Source organism: Anoplopoma fimbria, chromosome 20, assembly GCF_027596085.1.
Source record: "Anoplopoma fimbria isolate UVic2021 breed Golden Eagle Sablefish chromosome 20, Afim_UVic_2022, whole genome shotgun sequence".
Taxonomy (NCBI): Eukaryota; Metazoa; Chordata; class Actinopteri; order Perciformes; family Anoplopomatidae; genus Anoplopoma; species Anoplopoma fimbria.
Window position 1 is genome coordinate 1823854 of NC_072468.1, and position 24535 is coordinate 1848388.

At 38.3% G+C, this 24535-nt stretch overlaps 2 protein-coding genes across 4 annotated transcripts in view; both read left to right on the top strand.

Annotated features, from left to right (window-relative positions):
- The window catches only part of aplp1 (amyloid beta (A4) precursor-like protein 1), a 31175-nt gene extending 21705 nt beyond the window's left edge, over window positions 1-9470 (top strand). The window contains exons 6-17 of one of the 3 annotated variants that reach the window (XM_054622277.1): window positions 85-383; window positions 1290-1417; window positions 2582-2656; window positions 2758-2916; window positions 3015-3143; window positions 3600-3699; window positions 3818-3985; window positions 4126-4146; window positions 4258-4325; window positions 4440-4505; window positions 4648-4791; window positions 6543-9470. In XM_054622277.1, coding sequence (XP_054478252.1) covers window positions 85-383; window positions 1290-1417; window positions 2582-2656; window positions 2758-2916; window positions 3015-3143; window positions 3600-3699; window positions 3818-3985; window positions 4126-4146; window positions 4258-4325; window positions 4440-4505; window positions 4648-4791; window positions 6543-6644 — 1459 coding nt within the window. In that variant the 3' untranslated portion in view covers window positions 6645-9470. The remainder of the gene's footprint in view (window positions 1-84; window positions 384-1289; window positions 1418-2581; window positions 2657-2757; window positions 2917-3014; window positions 3144-3599; window positions 3700-3817; window positions 3986-4125; window positions 4147-4257; window positions 4326-4439; window positions 4506-4647; window positions 4792-6542) is intronic. The other 2 variants (XM_054622278.1, XM_054622279.1) reach the window with 2 other exon arrangements.
- Window positions 9471-14268: 4798 nt separating this feature from the next.
- On the top strand, window positions 14269-24326 carry zbtb32 (zinc finger and BTB domain containing 32). Its single transcript, XM_054622295.1, has 5 exons — window positions 14269-14355; window positions 16770-17828; window positions 18596-18705; window positions 20854-21021; window positions 22491-24326. The coding sequence occupies exons 2-5, from the start codon at window positions 16801-16803 to the stop codon at window positions 22718-22720; spliced, it is 1536 nt and encodes a 511-aa protein (XP_054478270.1). The 5' UTR covers window positions 14269-14355; window positions 16770-16800; the 3' UTR covers window positions 22721-24326.
- Window positions 24327-24535: the final 209 nt, after the last annotated feature.

Below are 24535 nucleotides of genomic sequence, written 5' to 3' on the forward strand. Positions count from 1 at the left end.
AAGATGATTCAGCTTGGCAACTCGGAGTTGTTAGAGGATGAGAGACTGTGTGTTAATGGTAATCAGAGTAATAACTTTCCACAGCACCAAAGTGACAGACCCCACTCCTGACACATATGTGGACGAGGCCGATATGGAAGAGGAGGATGATGAAGTAGTGGAGGATGAGGAGGAGGAGGAGGAAGAAGAGGGGGAGGAGGAAGTTGATGAAGAGGAGGCGGAAGAAGAGGAGGAGGAGGAGGAGGCAATAGCTGTGAAAGATCCAGAAGAGTATGAATACACCATTGACTCAGGTCCCTACCAGACGTTAGACTATCTGGACTCCTACTACGAGAAAAGCCACAAACCCACCACCTCTGCACCTCTGATGAAGGGGGACAGCTGTGAGTTTATCCTTTCATTGTTTCTAAAAAGTCTTGGCTTACTGTGATTGTTTAGTAGCTATAGTTAACAACACAAAAGGACTAAATACCCACAATGGGTGTAGTGTTCAGTAACAGGAAGGGAGCTCTGTTTTCGTCCAACACGTGTGGCCATACTCATCAGTGCATTCATGTGGTGTATGCATGCCAAAGTGTCTCTGTCTAAAAATACATGGCTGTTTGCACTGCTTTATTCATTTTCAGGTTGGCCTCTCATCGGTCTATACTGACCACTAAATAAGTAAATGGAGCAGTTGACCACTATACACATGAACTTGACTAAGATGTCAATACTTTTTTAGTCGGTTTTGAGTCGGGTATGTTATGGTTTTGTTAGAGGTTTATTAACCCTCATGCAACTTTCTGTTAAAATCAGAAAGTATAAATATTTACTTAATAAGTAAAACTGTTTTAGTTGCATTTAGAATAATGTTGAACATATGCCTTTGTTTAAAATCCAGATACAATATCTTAAAGCAGAAGATTAAAGCAATTGCTTTTTCAATAATATTCAAAAAAAATTCCAATATTTAGGATTAGTGAAAGCCAGAGAATCCATTGTAATGTGTAGTTGTGGCAGTTGCACACAGTGATGTATATTTCCCTGGACTTCTGCTGGGGTAATAAAAAATATTATCATCTTCAGTCCAAATTCTCTCCAGGAAAAAGCTGATGTAGTTTCCTATTGTTGCTTGTCTCATTTTTTCCTTCCTCAAATTGTAAAATTGCCTTCCCTCCCTCTTGCTACCTTCACAGTGAACACACTGTCACATTTTGACCGGGGCTTTTGATTACAGGATAATTGCTTTCTGGCTCTTGCAGTCTGCGTGACAGTAATAACCTCTGTTTTCTGTCCCTCCCATCTAGTGACTATACCTCGGCCCACAGATGGCGTCGATGTTTATTTTGAGAAGCCAGTTGATGACACCGAGCATGCCAACTTCCTGCGTGCCAAAACAGACCTGGAGGAGCGCAGAATGAAGCGCATCAATGAGGTGCATTTCACAGGGCTGAGAACAGGCTAATAGTTGGCTGGCAGGTCGGACTGAGACTCACTGTTCCAATGCTCTCATTTCTAATCTAATTTTCAGAATGACAGGTCACTGGCCTGGAAACATTTTAAATGCATTCAGGGAAGCAGATAAAGAAAAGAATGACAGAAATGTTCAATGTAGCCCAAGTCAAGTAACCATTTATTGAGAGTAGTTAAAGATATTATCAATAAACTATAAATATTCTCTGCAGTGGTTTTGGAGGTAGAGTTTCATATAGCACATGATGGAAGTTAAGAGTTTATCACACTGCTCATCTGACGACGTGTGTTCATATGTGTGTACCTTACATGCACAAATGTTCACAATTTTAAGACAGCAGCTGTACAACTTCAAGATTGTCTTTTTGATTTGTGGTTTTACCACAAATTCCGTGTTTTCATCAGTGCAGCTAAGCACATCTCAGTTTCGATAAGAACCATATCTTTACAGATGCACAGTTGCGATGAGCTAACTGTTCTTTCATAACAACCCTTCTATGTAAAATAGGACAACTTAGTAAATCAGACATTGATGTCTGCATCGTGGTTTTCTTTTCATTCCCAAATTACTTGTTACTGCTATCATTCTTTTGAGGCCTTAAAAGACAACTACTGTCCAACTTTTCAAGAAGTAGTTCAACATTGGCAAACACCCTTTGTTTTCTTGATGACTTTGTTGTCTTGTCTTGTCACTTTAAGGAAGTCATTTGGCCCAGCAAAGAAATAGCACATGGCACACTTAACCTGTCATTTCTACACTTCACATTTTGTATGGATTAAACATAGATGTTATACATATATGACATTGCTGTTTCTTACGAGCTGTGCTTCTCATTTAACTCTTTGCTAAACAGTGAATAACTGTATTTCCCAGTGTCATACTATTTTTTTAAGACAGACATCAAAGTTCTTAAAACCAAACCTTGTCAAACTGTGAATGAAGATCAGTAACGTAGCGCTTACATGTGCACCAGTCAACAGGCAGTGTATGTAATGTGACCACATTCAATTGCTAAACCAAAGCCACAGCCATGTTTATACAGGTTATACCGTATTTCATAACTATGATAGTGACTGTGATACTTTTATAGAAATAAACTGATATTGTGTCTCTCTTATTCCTTAGATCATGAAGGAATGGGCAGAGGCAGACAACCAGTCAAAGAATCTGCCAAAGTTAGAGCGACAGGCCCTGAATGAGGTTTGTTAACTTGCTTTATTCTTTACTTTAACTTATCCTGTGGCAATGTAGCTCTAGCTTTAGTCATGCTTGCATCTACTCCTTTATCTTTCTGCTACCAGCACTTCCAGTCTGTGCTGCAAACTCTGGAGGAACAGGTCGCTGGAGAGAGGCAGAGGCTGGTCGAGACACATCTTGCCAGAGTGGAGGCCATACTCAACAACAACCGTCGCCTGGCCCTGGAGAACTACCTCACTGCCGTGCAGTCTGAGCCCCCTCAGGTAGGTCTAAGATCACCTTGAGATTATCTCTGTGTGGTACATTTATCTCACTGTCTGGCATTCCCTGACTCTGTCCTCCCTTCAACTCTGTCTTCCAGCCAGAGCGTGTGCTGCAGGCTCTGAAGCGATACATGGCTGCAGAGCAGAAGGACCGCAGACACACTCTCAGGCATTACCAGCATATTGTGGCTGTTGACCCCCAGAAGGCTGAGCAGATGAAATTCCAGGTGTTTGTCTGAGTGTGTGTGTGTGTGTGTGTGTGTGTGTGTGTGTGTGTGTGTGTGTGTGTGTGTGTGTGTGTGTGTGTGTGTGTGTGTGTGTGTGTGTTTGTGTGTGTGACGTACTCTCTACTGAGAGGCTTTTTTGCAAACACCTGTGCTTTTGAGATGCAAGACTCCTTTCTGCTGACAATGTAACAAACAGAACATTGTGTCCTGAAAAGTTGATAAATACTGAACTCACAGAGTCGAACCAGCCACCAATGTTCTTTTCATTAAACTTAGATCAACTCAGCTTTAGACACATGACTACATAGGTCTATCTGGGCTTTTTTAATTTAAGGAAGCAATTCACTGCTTCTCTTTTCACAACTAAGACCAGTTCAAAACACAGTCTCCTTGTTCACACTCTGTTGGACTGTTTTGGTAAAAAGCCTATTAAAAATGCATTTTATTATTTTTCAGGTGTACACACATCTCCATGTAATTGAAGAGAGGATGAACCAGAGTCTTGCACTGCTGTACAAGGATCCTACCTTGGCTGAAGAGCTGCACAATGATATCCGTAAGCTAAACTACACTGTTTTCAAATCCACGGACCGCTGTGTGTAAACTATTTTTGTAGTAATTAAAGTTGTAACATATCTGTCTTGATTACTCTTTTCTGTCTGTATCACCTGTAGAGGAGCTGGTCAAAGCAGAAAGAGGAGACATCAGTGAGCTCATGACCACCTCCTTCTCTGAGACCCGCACTACTGAGGAGCTTCTGCCTGCTGAGAGCGAGGAGGAAAAGGACGATGAGGAGGAAGAGGAGAGAGCCTTCCAGAACAGGCCTTATCCTCCCCGCATTGGTATGTACATCACATTCTCCTCATACACACACCAACAAATTCAACATTCTTAAGTCCATCCTAATGGTGTATGTGGCATGTACAACTTCTCACAGGCTTCTGTTTTAATTACGCTTTTCCTCCTCTTTTTTTCTCTAAAGAAGTACAGACTAACAAGAAAGGTGAGCTGGTATTCAGTGTCATTAAAGCATGTCTTTTTACAGTGACTGAAGTGTACTTATTTTTGCTTCCGGCTAAATGTTTAATTTCATTTTTATTCCTGTGATCCTTAGTGTCTGCAGTTGATGAATATGATTATACCACATCTGAGAGAGGCCCTACTTATGAATATGAGGAAAAGGTAAGCTGATGATAATTTTGGCCAATCTAAAAAGCTGTTGATAATTCAAATAGATAAATGTGTATATTAATATTTTCAATGTTTCTGTTTCTGACATATTTCCTTTCGTCTTAGATCAACACCTCTGTGGAGCTCAAGCAGGTAGTCAACAAGCCCCCCGAGATCGAGAGAGATGAGCTGGTAAGGGCATAATGATACATTAACATCATGTTTTTGTTAGAAAATTTGTGAAGAAATTTGCATGAATTCAAATTCAAATGACCCATCTCCCTATATATTTCCCGTGTTTATTGTCTAACTGCACAATTTTTTCTTTCCATAGCAACCCGATGCCTTGGAAACGTTTAACCGTGGCGCCATGGTTGGGTTGCTTGTGGTGGCCGTGGCGATTGCCATGGTGATGGTAATCAGCCTGCTCCTCGTGCGCAGGAAGCCATATGGCACTATCAGTCATGGCATCGTAGAGGTACGATCCCAGAAAGGCTTTTAAATTACGCCAAATGCAGTCTTAAAGGACCACAACTGTGGTCTAGCAATTTATAGTTTAATAAACAAACAAAAAACTGTGTATATAATACATTATTACCAACAGTAACTCTGTATAAAGTATAGCAAAGGTTTTAGATTTGTGTCCTACCTTCAGAGTATCCATTGGCTTCCATTCATTTCATATTGTGGTATATAAGTAAACCAGTGCCTGCTTTAAGAGAATGATATCAGTCTATAAGATTAACTTTCTTTGTGCTAAATCATGTAAAAAAAAAACAGTGCTAGGATCCTTTAGGTTGAAGGACTAACTTTATATTTTTGGAAATATCCTTCTATGCTTTCTTTGCAAGAGGTGGCTATTAGGATTAATACCACCCTCACAAAATGCACGGTAAATATAAAACTGCAGCCAGTTAGCTTATAGTAGCTGAAGACTGGAAACGGGGAGACCGCTAACTGGTTCTGTCCAAATGGCCAATTGTCTTTTTTACACTTACTCATTTTCTTTTTTTTTTCTTTTTTTTTTTACAAACAAAGTAGTTGTAAAGTGTTTTTTTAGTGAGATTTAGAAGTTCTGCTCAGCAGGGTTTTTCTTATGGAGAGAGCCAGGCTAGGTGTTTCTCCATGTTTCCAGTCTTTATGTTAAGCTAAGCTAAACAGCTGTTTGCTCAAGCTACGTACTTACTAGAAAGAGTGGTATAACTCTTGGCAAGAAAACAAAAAAGGATATTTCCCAAAATGTTTAACTTTTCCTATGAGAGGCAGTTGGTGATTAAATACTGTACAGAAGAAGGTTTTGGGGGGTGTCCCAAACCTGGAAGCCAAGGTAGAGCCTTTCTGAAGCCTCCCCACACCCAAACAGTCATCCTGCTCCACTACTCCCATTTAATACAGCACATTCTCGCCTCCAACTAGTTCAGAACGCAGCAGCGAGGCTTCTTACTGGTTGTAACAGACGAGATCACATCACCCCAATCCTGGCTTCTCTTCATTGGCTCCCTGTTCGTTTTAGAATTGATTTTAAGATTTTACTGATCACTTTTAAAGCACGTCTGGGCCTGGCCCCAACATATATATTAGATATGTTGACCCCTTATGAGCCAGCTCGCAGCCTTAGATCCTCAGGTGGGCCCTTCTGGCTGTTCAAAAGTCGAGACTGAAAACTAAAGGAGACCGTGCTTTTGCCAAAACGGCCCCTCGGCATTGGAACGACCTGCCTGAGGAGATAAGGCTCGCAAAATCAGTAATCTCTTTTAAATCACTTCTTAAAACACATTTTTACAGAATGGCTTTTATGTGATGTCGTCACTTTAATGTTTCGTTTTATTATTGGTTTTACTATCTTATCTTATTTTGATATTTTATGCTCATCTATTTTATTCATTTTATTCATTTACACTTGTTTTTTCATTTTATTTCTTAGTTTAGTTTTATCCTATCGATTGTTTTTTATTGTTTCATCTATTGTGCTGTTTTATCTTTAACAGCTTAATTTGTCTAAGCTTTCTTTTGTTTAATTGTCTTGCTTTTGCTGCCTTGTCTGTCGAAGCACTTTGTAAACTCTGTTTTTAAAGGTGCTATTTAAATAAAGTTATTATTATTATTATTATTATTCCGGTACATTCCATATTTGATTGACAATTTATTCACATCTCAGTTGATGGTGTGGTCCTTGCTCATGAATTTGTCTTTAGTGTGTAATAATTAGAGCTTTTGTGTTTCTCACAGCAGGTTGACCCCATGCTGACACCAGAAGAACGACAGCTCAACAAAATGCAAAACCATGGCTATGAAAACCCTACCTACAAATTCTTTGAGCAGATGAACTGAGGTACTGGGGCTGCCAACAAGTCATGCCTGATCACTTGTTTTGTCCCGTCCCCCCCCCGACACTCCTTCCTTACAGTGGTAACAGCTACACTCCCTTTGACGGATTTATGATGTGTTGCAACATAAAGTAAACGAATAAGTACAGGGTACATCCCAAACCCATTGTAAATGACCAACAACATGTCATTACCAGAATGTGAATAATGAGATATGATACAAACTCACATCACCTATTGTAATCTAATACTCCTCTGGGTTAGAGTCTGAGGATTGTTCTTTCCATTAGCAGTGCCACAGCATTTCATGATCCTGAAAACATTCACCTCACAGACAGGAAAACCATCCCAGTGGCATGACTTGACCTATTGCTCCTCACTAGAAACTGAAGTTGAACGGTGCGTAATGCTTTATAGTATTTCTTTTTCAGTAGTAGTCTCTTTCGTTCAAATTGTACCACAGTTAGATATAATGTATCTGTGTAGATGAGTGCGAGTGAAAGCCTAGTTTAATTTTGGTCAAACTGTCCTAACCTCCATTAGCTACTGTAACATTGGACAATACCTCTAATATTAAGACATGAACATTAGGTGAGGATTTGTAGGTGTTTACCTTGAATGTGTGAGACATTTAGGCTTTAGTTTTACAACATAGAAGGCCAAAAAGACCACAATACAGAGCTATGTGCTGGTGGTACAAATAAAAATCATGTGTCTAAATTCTGAGGATCTGCCCTCAATATTTGTATACATTTTTTGGCAAAATATACCAAATATTCAATCAGTGAATGAGTTTATTTTATTTGTACTGCTACCTAAAGAACTGAAAACACAATAATCAGAAGTCCGTTATTTTAATGAAAGCATGACAACTTGGTGTATGATACTGCTGTATTTATTTGTGTTGTTCCTGTCATTGCTTTTGAAAAATCTGAAATGTCAGCATTCAAAATTGACACTGTAAATAACGTAAGAAAAACATACTACTAGGTGTAGACATTTCTATGATTAATTTGCATCGATGTAATGGAATAAGACATAAAAAATAGTACATTGTGCTGTTACGAGAAGGAGAAACATTTTCCTAACATGGCTGATTGAAAACGGACTGTTGTAAAAACCAGCACAAGACAACGATACAGTAACTTCTTTCTGAATGTATTTAAGGTAGACGTTGAGATTCCATCTTCTTTTCAGTAATGCATCATTCCCCGAGTAGACCTCCACAGGAGTATTAAAGTTCAACACATCCAACAGACTACATGCCTGATGCACTTGTTATCACTTCCTGTAGCAGCCTGTTCCTTTTCACATTTGGCAGGTGTGCTTCAAGGTTGTTATACACTACAGAGCAGCAGATTGTAAAGAGGCCACAGCTAAAGTAGTGTGTCAGTGTGTATAATGAGTCCTAAAAACAGACCACACTCAGGCATGATAGAAGTTAAATGTGCTGTATGTCTCTTAATCTCCCCGTTTTACATATTTGGACTCAACAACATTGAATGTTAGTACTAGTACTAGTGTTTAAGTTACTCTCTTCTGAAAAAGCTTTTCACTGAATGACTCATTGTAGTTTGTCATATTTATGATCAACACAGTACCCTGTATAGGTAAGCAAAAAAAAGGGACTGCCCCTTTTTTCTGGCTGATAGTTAACTGCATAGTGTGTCAGGTTGAATTTCCTTTAGCCACTTGATTCTATCAGACTATCTTGGTAAAGGAAGGTCACATTGTGGGATGTTGCTTTTTGTTCATCAGTCTTTGACTATATACTATAGTAGAGATAATACATACCAAAATCAGTTCATATTGTATTTATTTGTTACTGGTGGAAGTTTTCTTTTTTTTAAACCTGCATTTGTCCATTCAGAGGAAGAGTTGTTTACTTTTTATGTTGTGTTTTTTTGTGTCTCGTTAGCTTGGAAATAAGCATAACGAGTTTGACTATCAGAGGTATGATTTAGCATTAATCTTAAATTGCTCTCGTTAGGCAGGTTAATTGCAGGTTGCAGTTGTGTTATGACAGGCGAAGAGAAGTCATACACCTTGTATAATTTGTACAGCTACGTTAGTGAATGAAAACGTTGTATGTTCACAGTTTAAGTCAGTTGATCTTGTAATGATACTACTGAAACCATAGATGAGAATAAGCTTGCCTGTGTTTCCCAAACCACTGAAGGTTTCCTACCAGCATTTAGCAGACTTAGAATGGTGTATACTGTAGTTACTCAAATCACATTTGTACGTACGTCCTCTGAATTCTAGACTTCTTTGTTGGTCTGTACCCTTATTTCCCAACGAAACATAAACGTAATTGAGATTTTAATTGCTGCATTATTGCCTTTTACAATGCTGTGTTTTGGATGTAATTATTCTGTATTTTTTATTTCTATGTAATAATCAGTTGGATTGAGGGTCATGCTTTTCACCTGTAATGTAAATTAAAAAGCTTGTAAGAGAAAACATTGAGACAAGTTCATAATGATAGATGTAAAATATGGATGCATATATGGCCTCTGCCTAATTGACAAGGAGTGGCACTAAGCACAAGTAGAACCAAATTACTCAATTTGTGTACAGGTTGCTAAAAATTTGACATTGATTCTGTCTGTCTGATTTAAATTATTCTGCATTAGTTCTAGGGATGTTGATAGCATCAAAGAGAGCTGTCCTTCATTTTCATTCAGACCTTTAACCAAAGACATGCTCCACAAATAAGCAGACAGATACTCCTATTTGGCAAAATGTTCTCTGTTGTGTAACTGTATTTGCAAGCAATCTGAGAAATTAAAACTGGTCAAGCTAATCAATAGTGTAATAAAAAATGAATGACCCATAAAAATACTGTGTCTGTGTTTATTGAAGTACTTCATCACGTGCATGTTTTCTCTCTCCAAGAAGTCTAACACCATGTAATAAGGAAACTTAATTCAGTCATCCATCCAGATTGAGAATTTGTATGAAGATGAAGCCTATGATGTAAAAGCCACAGTCAAGATGGGGCAAACTGTCTGACTAACTCATAGTGGAATTTTTTTTTTCTTTTCTTGAATCTCCTCAGCTGAATTCTTTGGAAAAGGAAACCTAAGTACACTCAGAAGACAGTTGTTTTTTGTTACACTACAGTACAAATTACAATACCACAATGCAATATTGATGTTAAAGTCTGAAACTAAAGTCCTGCGTGTTCCTGTGTCAGACATTTGCACGATACAATATGTTTGATTATTTTTAGTACAAGTTTCTACAAGATAAAATACCAAGATTATGATCAGTGGTAAATTTAGATTTTCTCTCAGTTCTCAGTATGGAGTTTCAGTGACTCCTTAAGCCACAGCGTCATTTCTGTGGGGCCAAAATTGCATTTCACTTCCTGTCAGGAAAAGCTACTTGTGATGTATATCAGCTCATTACCCTAAAAAGAAATGAAGAAACTGAATATATGTTCAATCAATTCAGTTTGAATGCCCATATTAAGATGTAGATATGATGCACCAAGACTAAAACATAATTCTAAAAACAATGGTACTGTGCGAAAAAAAAACGACCAACACCAGAGACTTACAGTACTTCCCTGATAATCTCCAAATCATGTTAACATTGTTAGTAACTGATGAGTATTTTCCTTTTAACTTAATGTAGTGCAATGAGTAATAATGTACTGTAGCTGTGGGGGTTAGTTTCCTGTCATTTTAAAGCAAATGATTGCTCTAATCAAATCATAATCCTTTAAATTATGCTGTAATAAGCATCAATAAACTTCTGACCCTCAGTAAAACCAACGATTAACTGCTATGAGACAGTTTCCAAGCACCAATTCACCTGACACTATCACTAGCGTGGGTAGGGTAGGCCTCACACTTCCTTCACCCAGAAATTACAAAGAAGCAGCAAGTCCCAGCCCTACGCAGGTTCACTTCTTCCAAACCACAACACTGACGGGTAGTCCTGTTTACCCAGATTACTGTGAAAAGGCTCTGTGGCTGTACAGTGACAGTTTGTCATTCATGCCTCCAATGCAAATCAGTCATCTTGGTAGAGGTTCTTCTGAAGTCGACTGCTCGTGTACCGCCACTGTGGTAATGTAGGACGACTCATATTAACCCTGACTTTTATCACATTGTAGTCTGAGTGTGTGTTTTGTTTAGATCAGTAACACTTTGATTCATTCAACAAAACAACAATACGAAACCCCTTCATATGAAGAGATTAAAAAGCTTGGTAGGTAGATCATAGGTCAGTTGCTTACTTGACAAATGAAAGATACATATCATTAACATCATATGACGTGTGGTTGTGAAGGGGACATGCTAATGCAGAATGTGCACAGATGAGCATTTACTTCAATAACCCCACACAGTTAGTCACCTCAGTGAGTCAGCACTGATGCATGGTCTTATGGTTATTGTTAAACTGAGGGGATAGCAGGTGCTGAGTAGTGTGGTGTGGGGGACTGACAGTTTTGATATTACTGGAAGGTGAAGCCCTTTGCATCACCTCGAGCAATCTCCTCACCATATAGCGGAAGATGACATTTAACATTTGGTATAATGCTAATTTCTCTGAGAGTAATGGGTGAGATCAGACTGTCCAGCGGTTTGAGCAATACCCGACAATAATTGTTCGCACAGAGACATAAGGTAAGAAGAATCGACCCCCCCGGACCAAATGTCACCATATACTTACACAAGCACATCCACCAAAAAAGGGAATAGGAACTTAGAAATGTCACCGTTGAGTGTCACATTAAATGAGCATTTCAAGCTGTGATCAAGCAACTACAAGGAAACACCTTATGTTTAACACTACACACGTCCCTTGACCATATTGGTGACATGTGTAAAGGATGCTTTATGTGCTTAAATGCTACTTAAGTAATGTAGTTATCTGTCAGAGGAAGACACAACTTGGGGTGTGCTTCGCGTCTGCTCAGGATGCTAGATATTTTCCTATATGTTCAATTGAGTAAGGTAAGCACACAAGGACATTCAAAAACTTGGCCTTCGTCCAATGTCAGCTGGCATGGACTCCAGTCAGGAAAAACATGCAGGTTTATTTTAACCAAAAACCTTTCCTAAACCTAACCAAGTTGGTTTGTTTCCTAAACCTAAAGCGATTTCTGGCAGAGAGCCCTGAAGGCAAACTTCTCACATGTGCAACGAGCAGTCGCCGTTCTTTTCTCCCACATACCTAAGTCACTTCCATAGCTGCCAGTAGCTCCTCACAAGGCGCTGACTGGTCAATGCACTGTTTTTTCCCCCAGACACAACACATTACTTTTAAGCCTGACAAAATTGAGTTTTGTGTGATATGTGATTTGTGATTCTCACGTGATATTGTTGCATTGCAAGAATACTGCTGCCGTGCAAGGTATGTTTTTTTTGGTCCCATCTGTAATTGTTTTGTATTCTCCAAAAACATGGACACTGACTATTGTATTGTTAAATTGGTCTACTTCAAAGCTTCGTTTTGCACCCATTGCTAATTTACATTACAGTCATTTTTAGCAGACGCTTTTATCCAAAGCAACTTACAGTCAGTAGTATGTTACATATCATTCACCCATTCACACACTGATGACAGGCTACCATGCAAGGTGCCACCATCAGACTCTAACTAACATTCATCATCCAGTCCACACCGATGGCAAGCCTTCGGGAGCAACTTGGGGTTAAGTGTCTTGCCCAAGGACACATCGACTGCCGAAGCCGGGTTTGAACCACCCCCTCTGATTGGAGAACTACCTTTACTAGGCCACAGCCGCCCCTTAATTTAAATCTACATTATGTTCCTGAGCTTGCATCTGCAAATGGCATATATTTTAACAGCTTTGCTGATGACACTCTATATGTTTTTGACCTTAATGATCCTGTACTTAGAAGTACAAAACAGGCATCAAAAAAGTGTCTTGTCCCTGAATCAAGTAACAGTTAAAAAAACAATGCCTTATACTATACAAAGGTTAGGCAATTCAGTGATTACTCAGATAGTGTCAAATATCAAAAAACATATTTAAAATTGAATTTCATTACATTTACAGTTTCAATAAATTTAAACAGGGTAATCAACAGCAAACACAGGAACCTTTTTTCAATGTCTAAAGCTCTATTAATATTGCTGCTATCAAAATATTGACTATGAGCAATCAAATTTGACCACATAACACCATTCTTCCTTCTGCTGCCCCCTGATTCATACCAGATGTGACTACAAAGGGCTTTTGTCATGTGATAATACTTAAAATCTTTCCTAATAACCAGATTTCATTGCATCAGATATAATACCATCTGCTCTCGAATTGCAATTTATCGGCAACAATCCATCCCAGCGTTTGAAAAGATAAGAGCAGAGAGCCCTGTTTCAGTTTATCAACATTTTTTTTAAATATATTGTTTGATAATGGGGCAAACTTTTGACCACTTGGGGCAAAAGAACTTCAAAACACCCTGCATAACACTGATTCTAGCCAACATTACAGCCAACATTTCCTCTCTTTTAGCTCTGTTTTGGTCTCCAACAACTGCTAAAGGAAGATAGAGCTGCTGAATACTCCACTATTTTCACCAGCTATGTGCTTACTTTGTCTGTCAGCTGGATTATACAAATACATATTGTATAAATATCCATAAATTATATCAAATTATATTATATTAAAAATGATTTCAAATTTCAAATTTGAGTGCTTTCAAAATGTGTTTGAAGATAATACATAGTTTTATGAATACTGCAGAGAACAACAATTCATTAGTTGCTAATCAAAATAGCTTAAAAATACTGGTTGATTATTAAATCAACCAGTATTAAATAAAGTATATAAATAAATCTTTATAGGGACACAGAGGAGTTATAATCTACTCAACCATTGAGGTCTGCAAACTGACCAGCTCTCTACAGTTGGCCTATTTTTATAGGTTTTCACAACAGTATCTGACAAATCGAAAGGACAAAGCACATATTTCTATTTCAGTGGCGAAGGTTTCAGAGAGGCCTAGCCCTGCATATCAGTACCACTGTGTTTTTGTCTGTATGTTTCCTGTCACAGATCAGTCTTTGAAGTGGTTTTTGTCTCAGCACAGAACATCCTATTAATGTAGTGACCAGCAAGTGATGCTGGAGTGGAGGAAATCATGTACAGCATGTATAGCAGTTACACAGCATCAGACAATAGGGCATGCAAATATCCCTCTAACCACTGTCCCTGTTTCTCTCCCTCACACACAAACACACACGCACACACACACACAGGCAACGCACACGCACAAAGACACAGAGCTAAATAATTTGATCAAAGGAAACCAGAAAGTGTGTTTCTATTGTTACTTCTGTTTAATGTGTGATTTGCTTGCAACGTGCAATATCAAGACATGTTGTCTACCCTGTGCAACACTTGAAGAATATTAATTAGTAAAACTGTGTCCATGCTTTAAATTAAATAAACAAAATTAAATTAAAATAACTGGTATACTTAGTAGAAATCAATCATCTTTAATCCCCCCCCCCAAAAAAAAAAAAAAAAGCCATTTAGCACCATAATCAATGAACCAATAAGGGAAAGAGACAAGTTGAAGAGGAGGGACTGTAAATACAAAGGAGGAAACCACCCTGTCCCACACCAAAACCTGTACCCAGACAGACATGTCACTTTACAAGTCACTTCACAGTCATGATGCGAGGTAGCTCATCATTTTCCAGTGAGATTATTCACTAAATACCAGGTAAGTGTCTCATTCACACAGCTTGCTGCTTCTTAAGTTTTCAAGACTTGAAACCACAAGATCAAACGCTGCTCGTGTTTCTGTGATCTACTGTTAACTCAACCTAGTGTGCTGCTACTGATCTTCTGTTGCCTGTAGAGGCTATAAATACAGGCTTCTCTCTTGAGATTACAGTCCTTTACATGCGAGCTGTGGGGAGGCTGGCTGACAGTTCATGTCCTGTCAAAGGATGTATAAATCTGACATATGCATGCAAGGTTTTCCCCCATGTAAGCATTGGGTACAGTGACCTGCTTACTATGTAACAACGCTGTAAAAGTGCATTGTTAATTTGAACAGCATCTGTGGGAATTTGAATCAAAAATCAAATATATTTTAAAGATATAACATATCTAGGTTTGCAATGACATGAAGCATAATGAATCAGAAAACAATACAATTAAACAATGTATTTAATGTCCAGCAGCCTCAGGACAGTAATGCTGGAAAGCTACAACGCATAATTGAAAATGATTATGTCAGGTGCAACACACCAATGTTATGTGTGTGCAATATTTGAAATTACAATCTAAAAAAACAAACAGTTGAAACTATAGTTAAGTATATAGATTGGTGCTCCACGCGCCACTGAAAGACGGCAAAATATCCGAGCTGAAAAGGTTTGTGTATTACACAACACATTGCACTACTTTTAAAAGTTTCTGCAAAATCTCCTTGCGCATAAAATTCCATGCTGTTAAATTTTATTATCAAAAAAATAAAAAGTACACCATAAGAATCCACCCGGTAAATGACCACTAAATTGATCCAATAACACCACAATCTACTAATAATAGCATTATTTATTATTATTATTATTATTATTGAAAAGAATTTCATATTAATTAAAATTACTACTTTACAAAATGCATGACTGCATATTGTACGGAAGAAATTTGAATTGGGCATAAATTATAAAAATACGTCATTTAATACATGCGTGACTCATTTGAGTTATATTATTATTATTATTATTATTATTATTATTATTATTATAGACAATATATATATTTCTGAGCATGACTTTTGACAGCCGTAAACGTTGCTGTGGCCTTCACTAAAATGATATAGGTTTGATTTGCACAATACTTTTTGTACGTGCACTCAACATTGTGCACTCAAAAGGTAATTATGTAACTATAATTGCTTTTTTAAAAATGTAATAAATGAAACCTTAACCTAAACCTTAAGCATGCTGGCAGAGCCTTATCAAATACTGTACATCTAAATATTTTCTACTTCTGATACTGGAGCTGCTGTACTGTCAAGTTTCACTCTCAGCGTTACGGGCTGTTTTGTTTAAATAATAAATAAAATATATCAGATATCATTTTAAATTACTGCTTTTTGCTGCTGTGTTTTTCAATTAATTAAATTAATTAAGAGCAGAGAAAGGGAGTTTTTGAGAGAGAAAAATATTTCCAGTAACAAGATAACTAAATGTTATTTCGTTTCACGTCTACTTTCCATTTACAGTCACTATCAGAGGACCGAATGGGGTTGCAATTGTGCAAAAACCTGTGACCTACGGTGCAGAAACCAACCACACACTGTATATCATAAAAGTTCATAATAGTCTTCCGACTGTGACAGCAACTTCTCCGGCATCCGGTAGTACAGCTACAGTGTTTTAATCTTTGTATTCTCAATTTCAGGGGTAAATTCAAAGTATACACTTACATATTTACTTATTCGACCTCTGCTATAGTTTATAGTATCCAAATACAGTCAACCAAATACAGTTATTGTTGTTGACACGCAAACTTTACTCGTGTTTACTCGTGTGTACAGTCATTAGTCATGGTTTCATATACTGTTAGGGCTTTGTGGCTTTAGAGTGTGTATGTGAGCACCGAATATCAAAGCTTTCACAAAAAAGGGTACATTTCAACACATCAACCAGACATTCAGACATGCCTTTAGACACGGTTGTGATTCATGAAACCTTTTCTTCTAAAAAGAAATATGAATCCTACTGTGTAAGATATTAATATTCTTTTTTTTGGGGGGGGGGATCTATATAAACATTTGAAACCATTGTCTAAACAGTTCCGTAAATTGGTTGAAAAACAAATTCACTCTCACGCCAACTCGTATCAATATAAACAAATAATGTTCTGCCCCCTCAACTCTCACTACAGCCAAGGATGAAACAAAAACTGTACAAACCACAGAGAAATCTGTTAATCACAAGTCAATTCCCTGCTGTTGATTTGCTAAACGATCTTCCTACTTACAATTTAGCATTTCTAGAAATGTCACATACCTGGTAACCACCTGGAAAACAGATAAAACTAATTTTAGCAGTGTAGGCACAATCTGACTGAATCTCTCTCTGATTGTTTCCTTTTTTTCCTTCAACTTTTTCTTCTCAGCTTTTTGAAAATATTTCTACAAACTTCAGAAATGATCCGAATCAACAACACCCAATACTTCCACTTCCTGCAGCAAGCAGATGCCTTACGACGCTCAGGGTCACTCTGCGATGCCATCATCTCTGTAAAGAGTCAAACTTTCAGGGCTCATCGGCTAGTACTAGCTTGCGCTAGCAGAAGACTAGCACAGCAGCTGGCCCAGGTAGACATAGACAGCCCAGTCCACTGCACTCTGGAGTATTTCTCACCACGCACCTTCCAACAAGTTCTGGACTTCACCTACACACAGACTCTTGACGTGTCTGTGGATGACCTGCACTTGCTGCTGAAAGCTGCTCAGCTGTTAGAGATGCAGCAGCTGGAGGACCAGTGCCGTAAGCAGCTGGGAAATCTCGACTACAGAGCCAGAGAGGGTGAAAAAAGAAGAGAAAGCCCATGTGTCAAAGAAGAAGAAAAGGAAAGTGCAGAGGAGAACGATCAAAAGGAAGAAGGGAGTCCGGTTCGAGAGGAGAGACTACAAGTGACTTCTTCCCCAGGGGAGGAGGCAAGCGATTGCATTGTCCTGGAAAACCTCTCACCCTCTGATCCAAACAAGAACCCCAACAGCCTGCCATCCCCAAGAAAGATGCCCAAACTCTCCCCTGTGTCAGCAACGTCCTATAACAGAGACAGTGTAATCACCCGGCCTGCTGGCAGCAGTTCCTCTTACTCTTCCCCCTGGACTTTCCCTACAAACATGTGGAGCTCCGTGACCACCCTGAGGCGGATAGCAGAGAACTATCCAAGCTTAATTGCAGCTCACCCCATTCAGACCCCAAACCAGTCCACTGTAGCGTACCCATTCTCCCTCTCCAACCCCCACATGTTCCCCTTACTCGGCTCTCATTTTCACACCCCTGTTCGAAGCTCTATAATGGGTTCAGGCTTTTATCCATATTATACCCAAAACCTTTGCGCTGGGTCGACAGGTATGGGGAGCATAATCAAGCAAGGCCTGTTGAAAAGGAAAAAAACCAGCCAGAGCGCATTTACTGGGCCCGTTCAAGCCAGTGAGCTGAGGTAAGTCAGCACATGGACATGATTTTGGAAACTTCTGGCTCTTATTTTCAGTCATTGTCTCCTTATTTTGTCTCTCACAAAGTCAAAGAATAATCCCCTAATGTGCTCAATTGTTCCCTTGCGACAGCTCAATACCTGACTCACTGCTGTTTTGGGCCTCCTGCACTTTCCAACTAGAGCAGTTTCAATAGTTAACCCTTCCCTATCAGTCCTAGTCAGTCAGGTATTTTTTTTTTTCAAATCATAATCCCAGTTTTCTGACCAATCACAGCACAAAAGGGCAAAAGACAGAAAAGTTAATTTTCCAATAAATATAAATATTTTTATTTTATTTTATATGGGATTAAAACAAACCATACTTTGTTTTAATCCCCATGAATTTACCGCTGCCCTGTTGTGATACTAGTTGTGAAACCTAGATGACTTTGTTTTTGGGAGATTTACCTGCATTTTGTACAGTGTTCCACACAGTTTGTACAGGGGAGCCCCCTATATTTCTCCCCTCCTTTGCAGAATTCAAGTTTTTCCACCCACTGAAACATGCTTTCGATGTTAAGACTGGCCACGTTTGTACCACAAGAAATTGTTCAAAACAAAGGATGAAACGTTTCTAAAATATATGCAGACTGTCTTTTACTCCATGTACATATCTCGCGTGAAGTATCCCCTTGGAGTAAAAATTAAAGACGTTTCTTTATTCTAGTTCGAGGAACAGTTAGTGTAATTTTTTGCAACCATTGCAATAAAAACATTTTTATTTTCCACAGTAACCATGAGGTACCCAAAACCATCAGAGAGAGAGTTAAAGACTGCCAACACTGCAGTACAAGCCTCCGTGGTGCTCCAGTGCTGCTGGAGTCAGCCTCCACACCACCAGGTAATATGATAATAACAGAAAACATACAACACATTAAACATACTATTATAACTATCCAGTATGATCAAGGCTGTACCGGTGTTTATCCCGTTTAAAAGCATTCAATTTGACACGGTAGTATGACAGTTCTTGTCATGACCTCTAACCTTGCAGACTCCCGCTACATAGCTACGCAATGGAAAGTGATAAAGAAAGTTGTGGTTTTGAGAGCACGGTGCAGAAGGAGCAGGAGTGTGGTTACTAGATAGGGCTAGATGTATGCAGTACAGTATGCACTGCATCGCAACAGCGGTTTGTCCTAAATATCATACATAATGATTTATTATAATAAATAACTATAATATGAATGTCACTGCAATACTAACACTGTTTCTTAACCTACAGTCTGTGTGTGTGTGTGTGTGTGTGTGTGTGTGTGTGTGTGTGTGTGTGTGTGTGTGTGTGTGTGTGTGTGTGTGTGTGTGTGTGTGTGTGTGTGTACACATGCGTATGCAAGTATGGTTGTTCATCTTGTACAATCAAACTGCTTAAAATGTTTTATCTGATGGAACATTATGTTCATACTTGAAGAGATTAAGCTATGGTAAACTGCGCTTTACAAGTCACAATGCAGAAAGCTGTGTAATAATTTAGGAAAAGTACTTAAACATATTACTAAAGCACTAATTGAATCTCTCTAAAATCTGAATAAAAACAGAACAGTAATAAATGAATCAAAGCATTTAAGCAAATGCCTTCAGTGTTGTTTTGAGCTGTTTGATTGCCCCTGAAATCATAATACTGTATGTTTATAAGGCCAATTCAAATTAAAGCAGTGACTATAAAGATGTTAGGGCTTTTAAAGTGACAACTGAAGAGAAATCTTGGACAGGAAGCATGCTAATGACAACGGGTCTCAGTAGCTTGTGTTTAGAGTGGTTAGTGTTCAATTGTTGTGGTTTTATTTTCTCAATTTCCCCTACTACAGTACACCCCGTATTTTATTTCAGCATCCGGTCTATACTACGAGGCCCAGGTTTTCACTTGAAAAAAAGCAAAAAATATAAAAGGTACTGAAAGGCTTCAGAGTTGCAACTTTAACCTCAAAATCACACCTTTGTAATTTTTTGACTCACTAACATGTGCGGCTGCAGATGAGACACATGTGCGGAGTGACAGGAAAGTAAACTAGTACAAGCAGAATTTATTGTCTTGTAACAGGATGCTGACCAAAATAGAGTTGTGCCTCTGAAAGTGATTGATAAAAGTATGTGACTAAAACATTATTCTAAAGCTTGTGCATAAACTGTATGTTTTTTACTGGAGTTATGATAAACTGCAATCATGTCAAGAAGGTCTGGGATAATTGTAGTCCTGACTGCTATTGTCGATTGAAGCAAGATTGAAAAAATTCTGAATGAATTGACTAACCTGCTTAATGGTTCGATATATAAAATGTTAGAAAATATCGGAAATCACAGAGCCCAAAGTGATTTATCCCATGTCCAATGGGTAATATTAGACTAAAATGTATGTAACAAGTTAATAAGGGCTTTGTCCAGGTAATCAAAATGCATCTTGATGTTTGGTTTAATCAAATATTGCCATTTATTAAACTGAACCAAGTAGCTCAACATTTAGCAGCCCCGATTCATAGTGCTCAAGTTACAGCATTAAACATATTTTCTTAGTATGACCTTGAAACAAAAGGCAATAATTGAAATATAAGGGTATTAACCAATTTTGAACTCAATTTTCAAAAAGGTATTTTGCTGATAGTAACCTATAATATTGTCAACTCATAATCAGGTTGCAGATTCATTGAATGAATGAGGTTCCCTTTATTGCAAGTAATTGGTCATTTTGATGGCGTGTACATTTCACAGCACTTAATGTGTTCGTCTATAAGGACTTGAGTATTACAATAAACATAAACTATTTATACATAACAAGAACAAAAGAAAAGCATAAATTTAGACAACATTTTGTTAAATTAGTTATTAATGTGTTAAATAGTAGCAAGGTGTCGCTACAACACCTTTACAGGATTTTTAACTGTTGCAGAAAATGAACCCACCATACCATTCAATTGTTAAAGTGTTTTTGTGGACAGCCAGGCCACTCATTACCCACCACAAGGTTCACACCTTAATCGTGTTGTTTGCACAGGTGAGGCCTGTGCAGGGTGTCAGTTCTGTGGAAGAGGAGGTGTGTTGCAGCATGAACCACAATCCGATCAACAAGAACACAGAGGAGAAAAACCGTACCAGTGCCAACACTGTCCCAAGAAGTTTAGTTTGAAACATCAACTGGATACACACCACCGAGTTCACACCGGTAAGCAATGTTTAGTTGGCAGAACAAAACTAAGAGTGCTTTGTTGGATGTAGCAGAAATAACGAGGTAGCATTTATGGTATATTTTTTCAGAATAGAACTCAGCGCAGTGACTTATGGCCCCTTTTAGTACTCACTGGTTAGACACTACACGTTAGGATCTAAGACTATGCCTACCCACAATATGGCTGAACATTTTTGTTTTATATTGTGGGACATTGGAGCAAAAACAAGTATTTAAATACATTTCTTGCCTTAACGTTACAAAGATAAATCAGATAAACTGGACCAAAAGGTAAAAAAGAAAGAAAGAAATTATGTTCAATTACAGAGTACTTTGACTTTAAAAAGCCACTGGCACTATATGACTGAAAAGTAAAAAAACTTATCTCTAAAGCCAGACAGATCAGAGACAGGTCCGTTGTTAGCATGGCAAGTGACTGGAGAAGGAGGCATTCATGATCAATTTACATTTTCATAGGATTAAAGACAAAAGAATGTACTCTTTTAGGTGTTTTTTTTAGCCAATGATTTTTGACTGTGCTATCATTGCTGCATGTTTTAGAACATTTGTTATGAATCATTACTGATGAACATTTTCCAAAGCAGACTGTTGCATTCTGGGTTTAATTTTTTTTTTACAAACTTCCAGGCAGCTGACGCTTTCCACTCAATTAAATACTATGAAACACACCTTACAGGAACTTGAAACTTGCGGAATTGAAACTTAAAATCCATAAATCAACAATGAACATCATGTCTGCTCTAACTGCTTTTAGAGCTATTATGATTATTTCTGTAGTGCATTGAATTCAAAGTGTGCCGATGTAACATTATTAATTATAGGTTTGACAAAAGTAACATAAAAATATTCACTGTGATGATTACCCTTGTCAAGCAATTTTCTCTGCAAAGTGGATATTGTGCAAAGCGTAGCATAACAAATGAAACACTGGCAAACAAGCAACAATATAAGTCTAAAAGATAATTTGCTGTAAATTGGTTGAAACATCCAAAACCACATATATTGTTCTAAAATCAACACACATGCTATCGTGCTAAACAAAAAACAATGGGTTAGTATTTAAGATGATATCTCAAATGTTCAAAGGCTGCTGTAGAGGACTTGCTGTTGAGTTTTAATGTAACTTGTAATGATAGTTGATAGCCATTTATCTTCAGTATTTTGTTTTTATTGTTCCATCGTGCAGAGTATACAGTATTTAGATGCATAACTGTTCTGATCTTAAACAAATCTGTGTGATTTGCTTAAAAAGTGACCCAATTTAGTTGTTTTCACTCTAAATCTCTTAAGAATATATAAAATGAACAAATGGTAAAACACTGGCAAGAAATACAAAATGTATGCCTAAATGTTCAAGGCCTTCTTTCATGTGAGCACATCTCTCTTCCCCTTACTCAATGTCTTCCTTCCTGTGCCCCCCTTTTCTATTCTCCCTCGGCTTCAAGGAGAGAAACCCTTTGAGTGTCGTCTCTGTGGTCAGCGCTCACGAGACTACTCAGCCATGATCAAGCACCTGCGGACTCACGGAGGGGCCACGCCTTACCAGTGCACAGTGTGCCTGGAGTTCTGCAATAGCCTGGTCGCCATGCAGAGACACGTCAAGAGCCACGCAGTGCAGGACTTCCCTCCCGATTGGAGCATCAACAGCACCTACCTGTACAACTCACACATCTGAGGTTCACAACACTGTCTACACAAAGCTCCTATTTAGTTTGTGCCTTTTATATACCATCATAACATTTGAAGTTAAGCATTTGTTTTTCAGCGGGATACATCCCAGGTGATGTTCGAAAAACCAAGAATGTCCTTTAACAACACTTACCACTGTTTTAAAGTTATAATCATATACAAAAGACGCACAAACTTGGGCTATCACAGGTGTTGCAATGACTTCTATACAAACTGAAACTGCGCCGTGTTCCCATTCACAACTATAGAACAGAGATAAGCTGCACTTATTTCCAATGTAATGTCAAATATACCATTTCACATAAGGTCATGTACGAGCATTAAGGCCACATCAACAGTTCCTCCTCATGAAATGACGCAGACACCTTCCCTCTTACTTTCAGAATTATTGGACTGCTAGTGTAAACTTTGTAAGTTTGATTAAGGTATAAAGCGCCCTCATGAGGGCAACCACGGAAACAATCAGTCTTTGTTCTGTAATAGTGCTCACAAATGCCTCACCATGTTAAGATGGGACAAGTGGCTGAGATATTATGTTTGGGGCCGGAAAAAAGAAGGTTTTTACTAAGTGCTACAACATATAAACAGTGAACATTAAATGATTCAGATTTAGACAGAATCAGTATGAAACAAATCCTATATCTATACTTACTATGATGCATTACTACTTCAATTAAAATTTAAATCCATCCATTTCTCTCTTTAAAACAGTGACATTGTACTGATCCTGTGTTATTTTACTCAGAGAAAAGCAGAAAGAGAAGGGTCAAAGAGTTTCTCCAGTTTCAGTCAACACAACCTTGAGACTTGGCACGGTTTGTGAGACAAAAATCAGCCAAAAACCATATATGGTAACATTCAAACATTTAAGGAGGGCTGTATTTATGCAACATTGACAATAAAGAATGCCAAGGGCGACTATAACTGTCACTGGACACCTCATTAAACTGCTTTGCTTCATTGAGATAAGAATAGCTGAGCTCATGCAGGAAGTTATGTCTGTCAAGCTAGTTACAAACGTTCCGCTTTGGCTATTTATTTATTTTTCTTCATTAGATTTGTGGCGTTGTCAGTCACTGTTGCAGGGCTGCCTTGCTCACGTGTTGCAGTTTGAAAGTATGGATAAAGTGAGTAAATATCAAGTTGTATTTACCATACCTCTCTAAAAGCACCACACAAGTTAAATGACTGTGAATTATGCCAAATGTCCTCATATACAGTATGTATGCAGTGTGTAAACATGCATATTGCTTCATAGAGGGATGCAGATGTTGATGTAGATATTGATAGAGATGTTGTTGATTTGGAATGTGTTATCTCAATGTGAAAAAAAAGTGTTCTCATCAGTCTCATTTTTCATTTATAGGGTTAAACGGATCTATTTTAGGTCTGGACTGACTTTTTTTCTGATTGCTGTGTTTTTTACCCTTCTTCCTAACCTCATCCCCCTCACCCTAGCCTATCGGCCACATTTCTCCACTTACACTTCATCCCCTTGTCAGATGAGTTAGTATTTAAGTCCTGGTTCTCAGTTCAGTCCGTGTTGGATCCTTGGTTTGTTTCTGTGATGTTCAGTTTTGCAAACTGTAAATAAAGATGACTTTTTACAAGTTCCTGTGGCCTGCAGTCTGCTACATTTGTGTCCATCCGCTCCACACAACCACTATCTTTGACATTCTAGAAGATAATAAAAGACATATAGATGTAAGTGATTAAAGGAAGTGTTGGGGGAGGAGGGGGCAGCTGACCAGGGTTTTTGTCATTTTATCTTTAAATCTTAAGAAGCCTTTAAACACGTTCT

Coding starts and splice junctions, on each gene's coding strand:
- zbtb32 (XM_054622295.1), top strand. CDS start 16,801: ATGATCCGAATCAACAACACCCAATACTTCCACTTCCTGCAGCAAGCA. Junction 17,829..18,595: donor GTTCAAGCCAGTGAGCTGAG/GTAAGTCAGCAC, acceptor TATTTTCCACAG/TAACCATGAGGTACCCAAAA. Junction 21,022..22,490: donor ACACCACCGAGTTCACACCG/GTAAGCAATGTT, acceptor CTCGGCTTCAAG/GAGAGAAACCCTTTGAGTGT.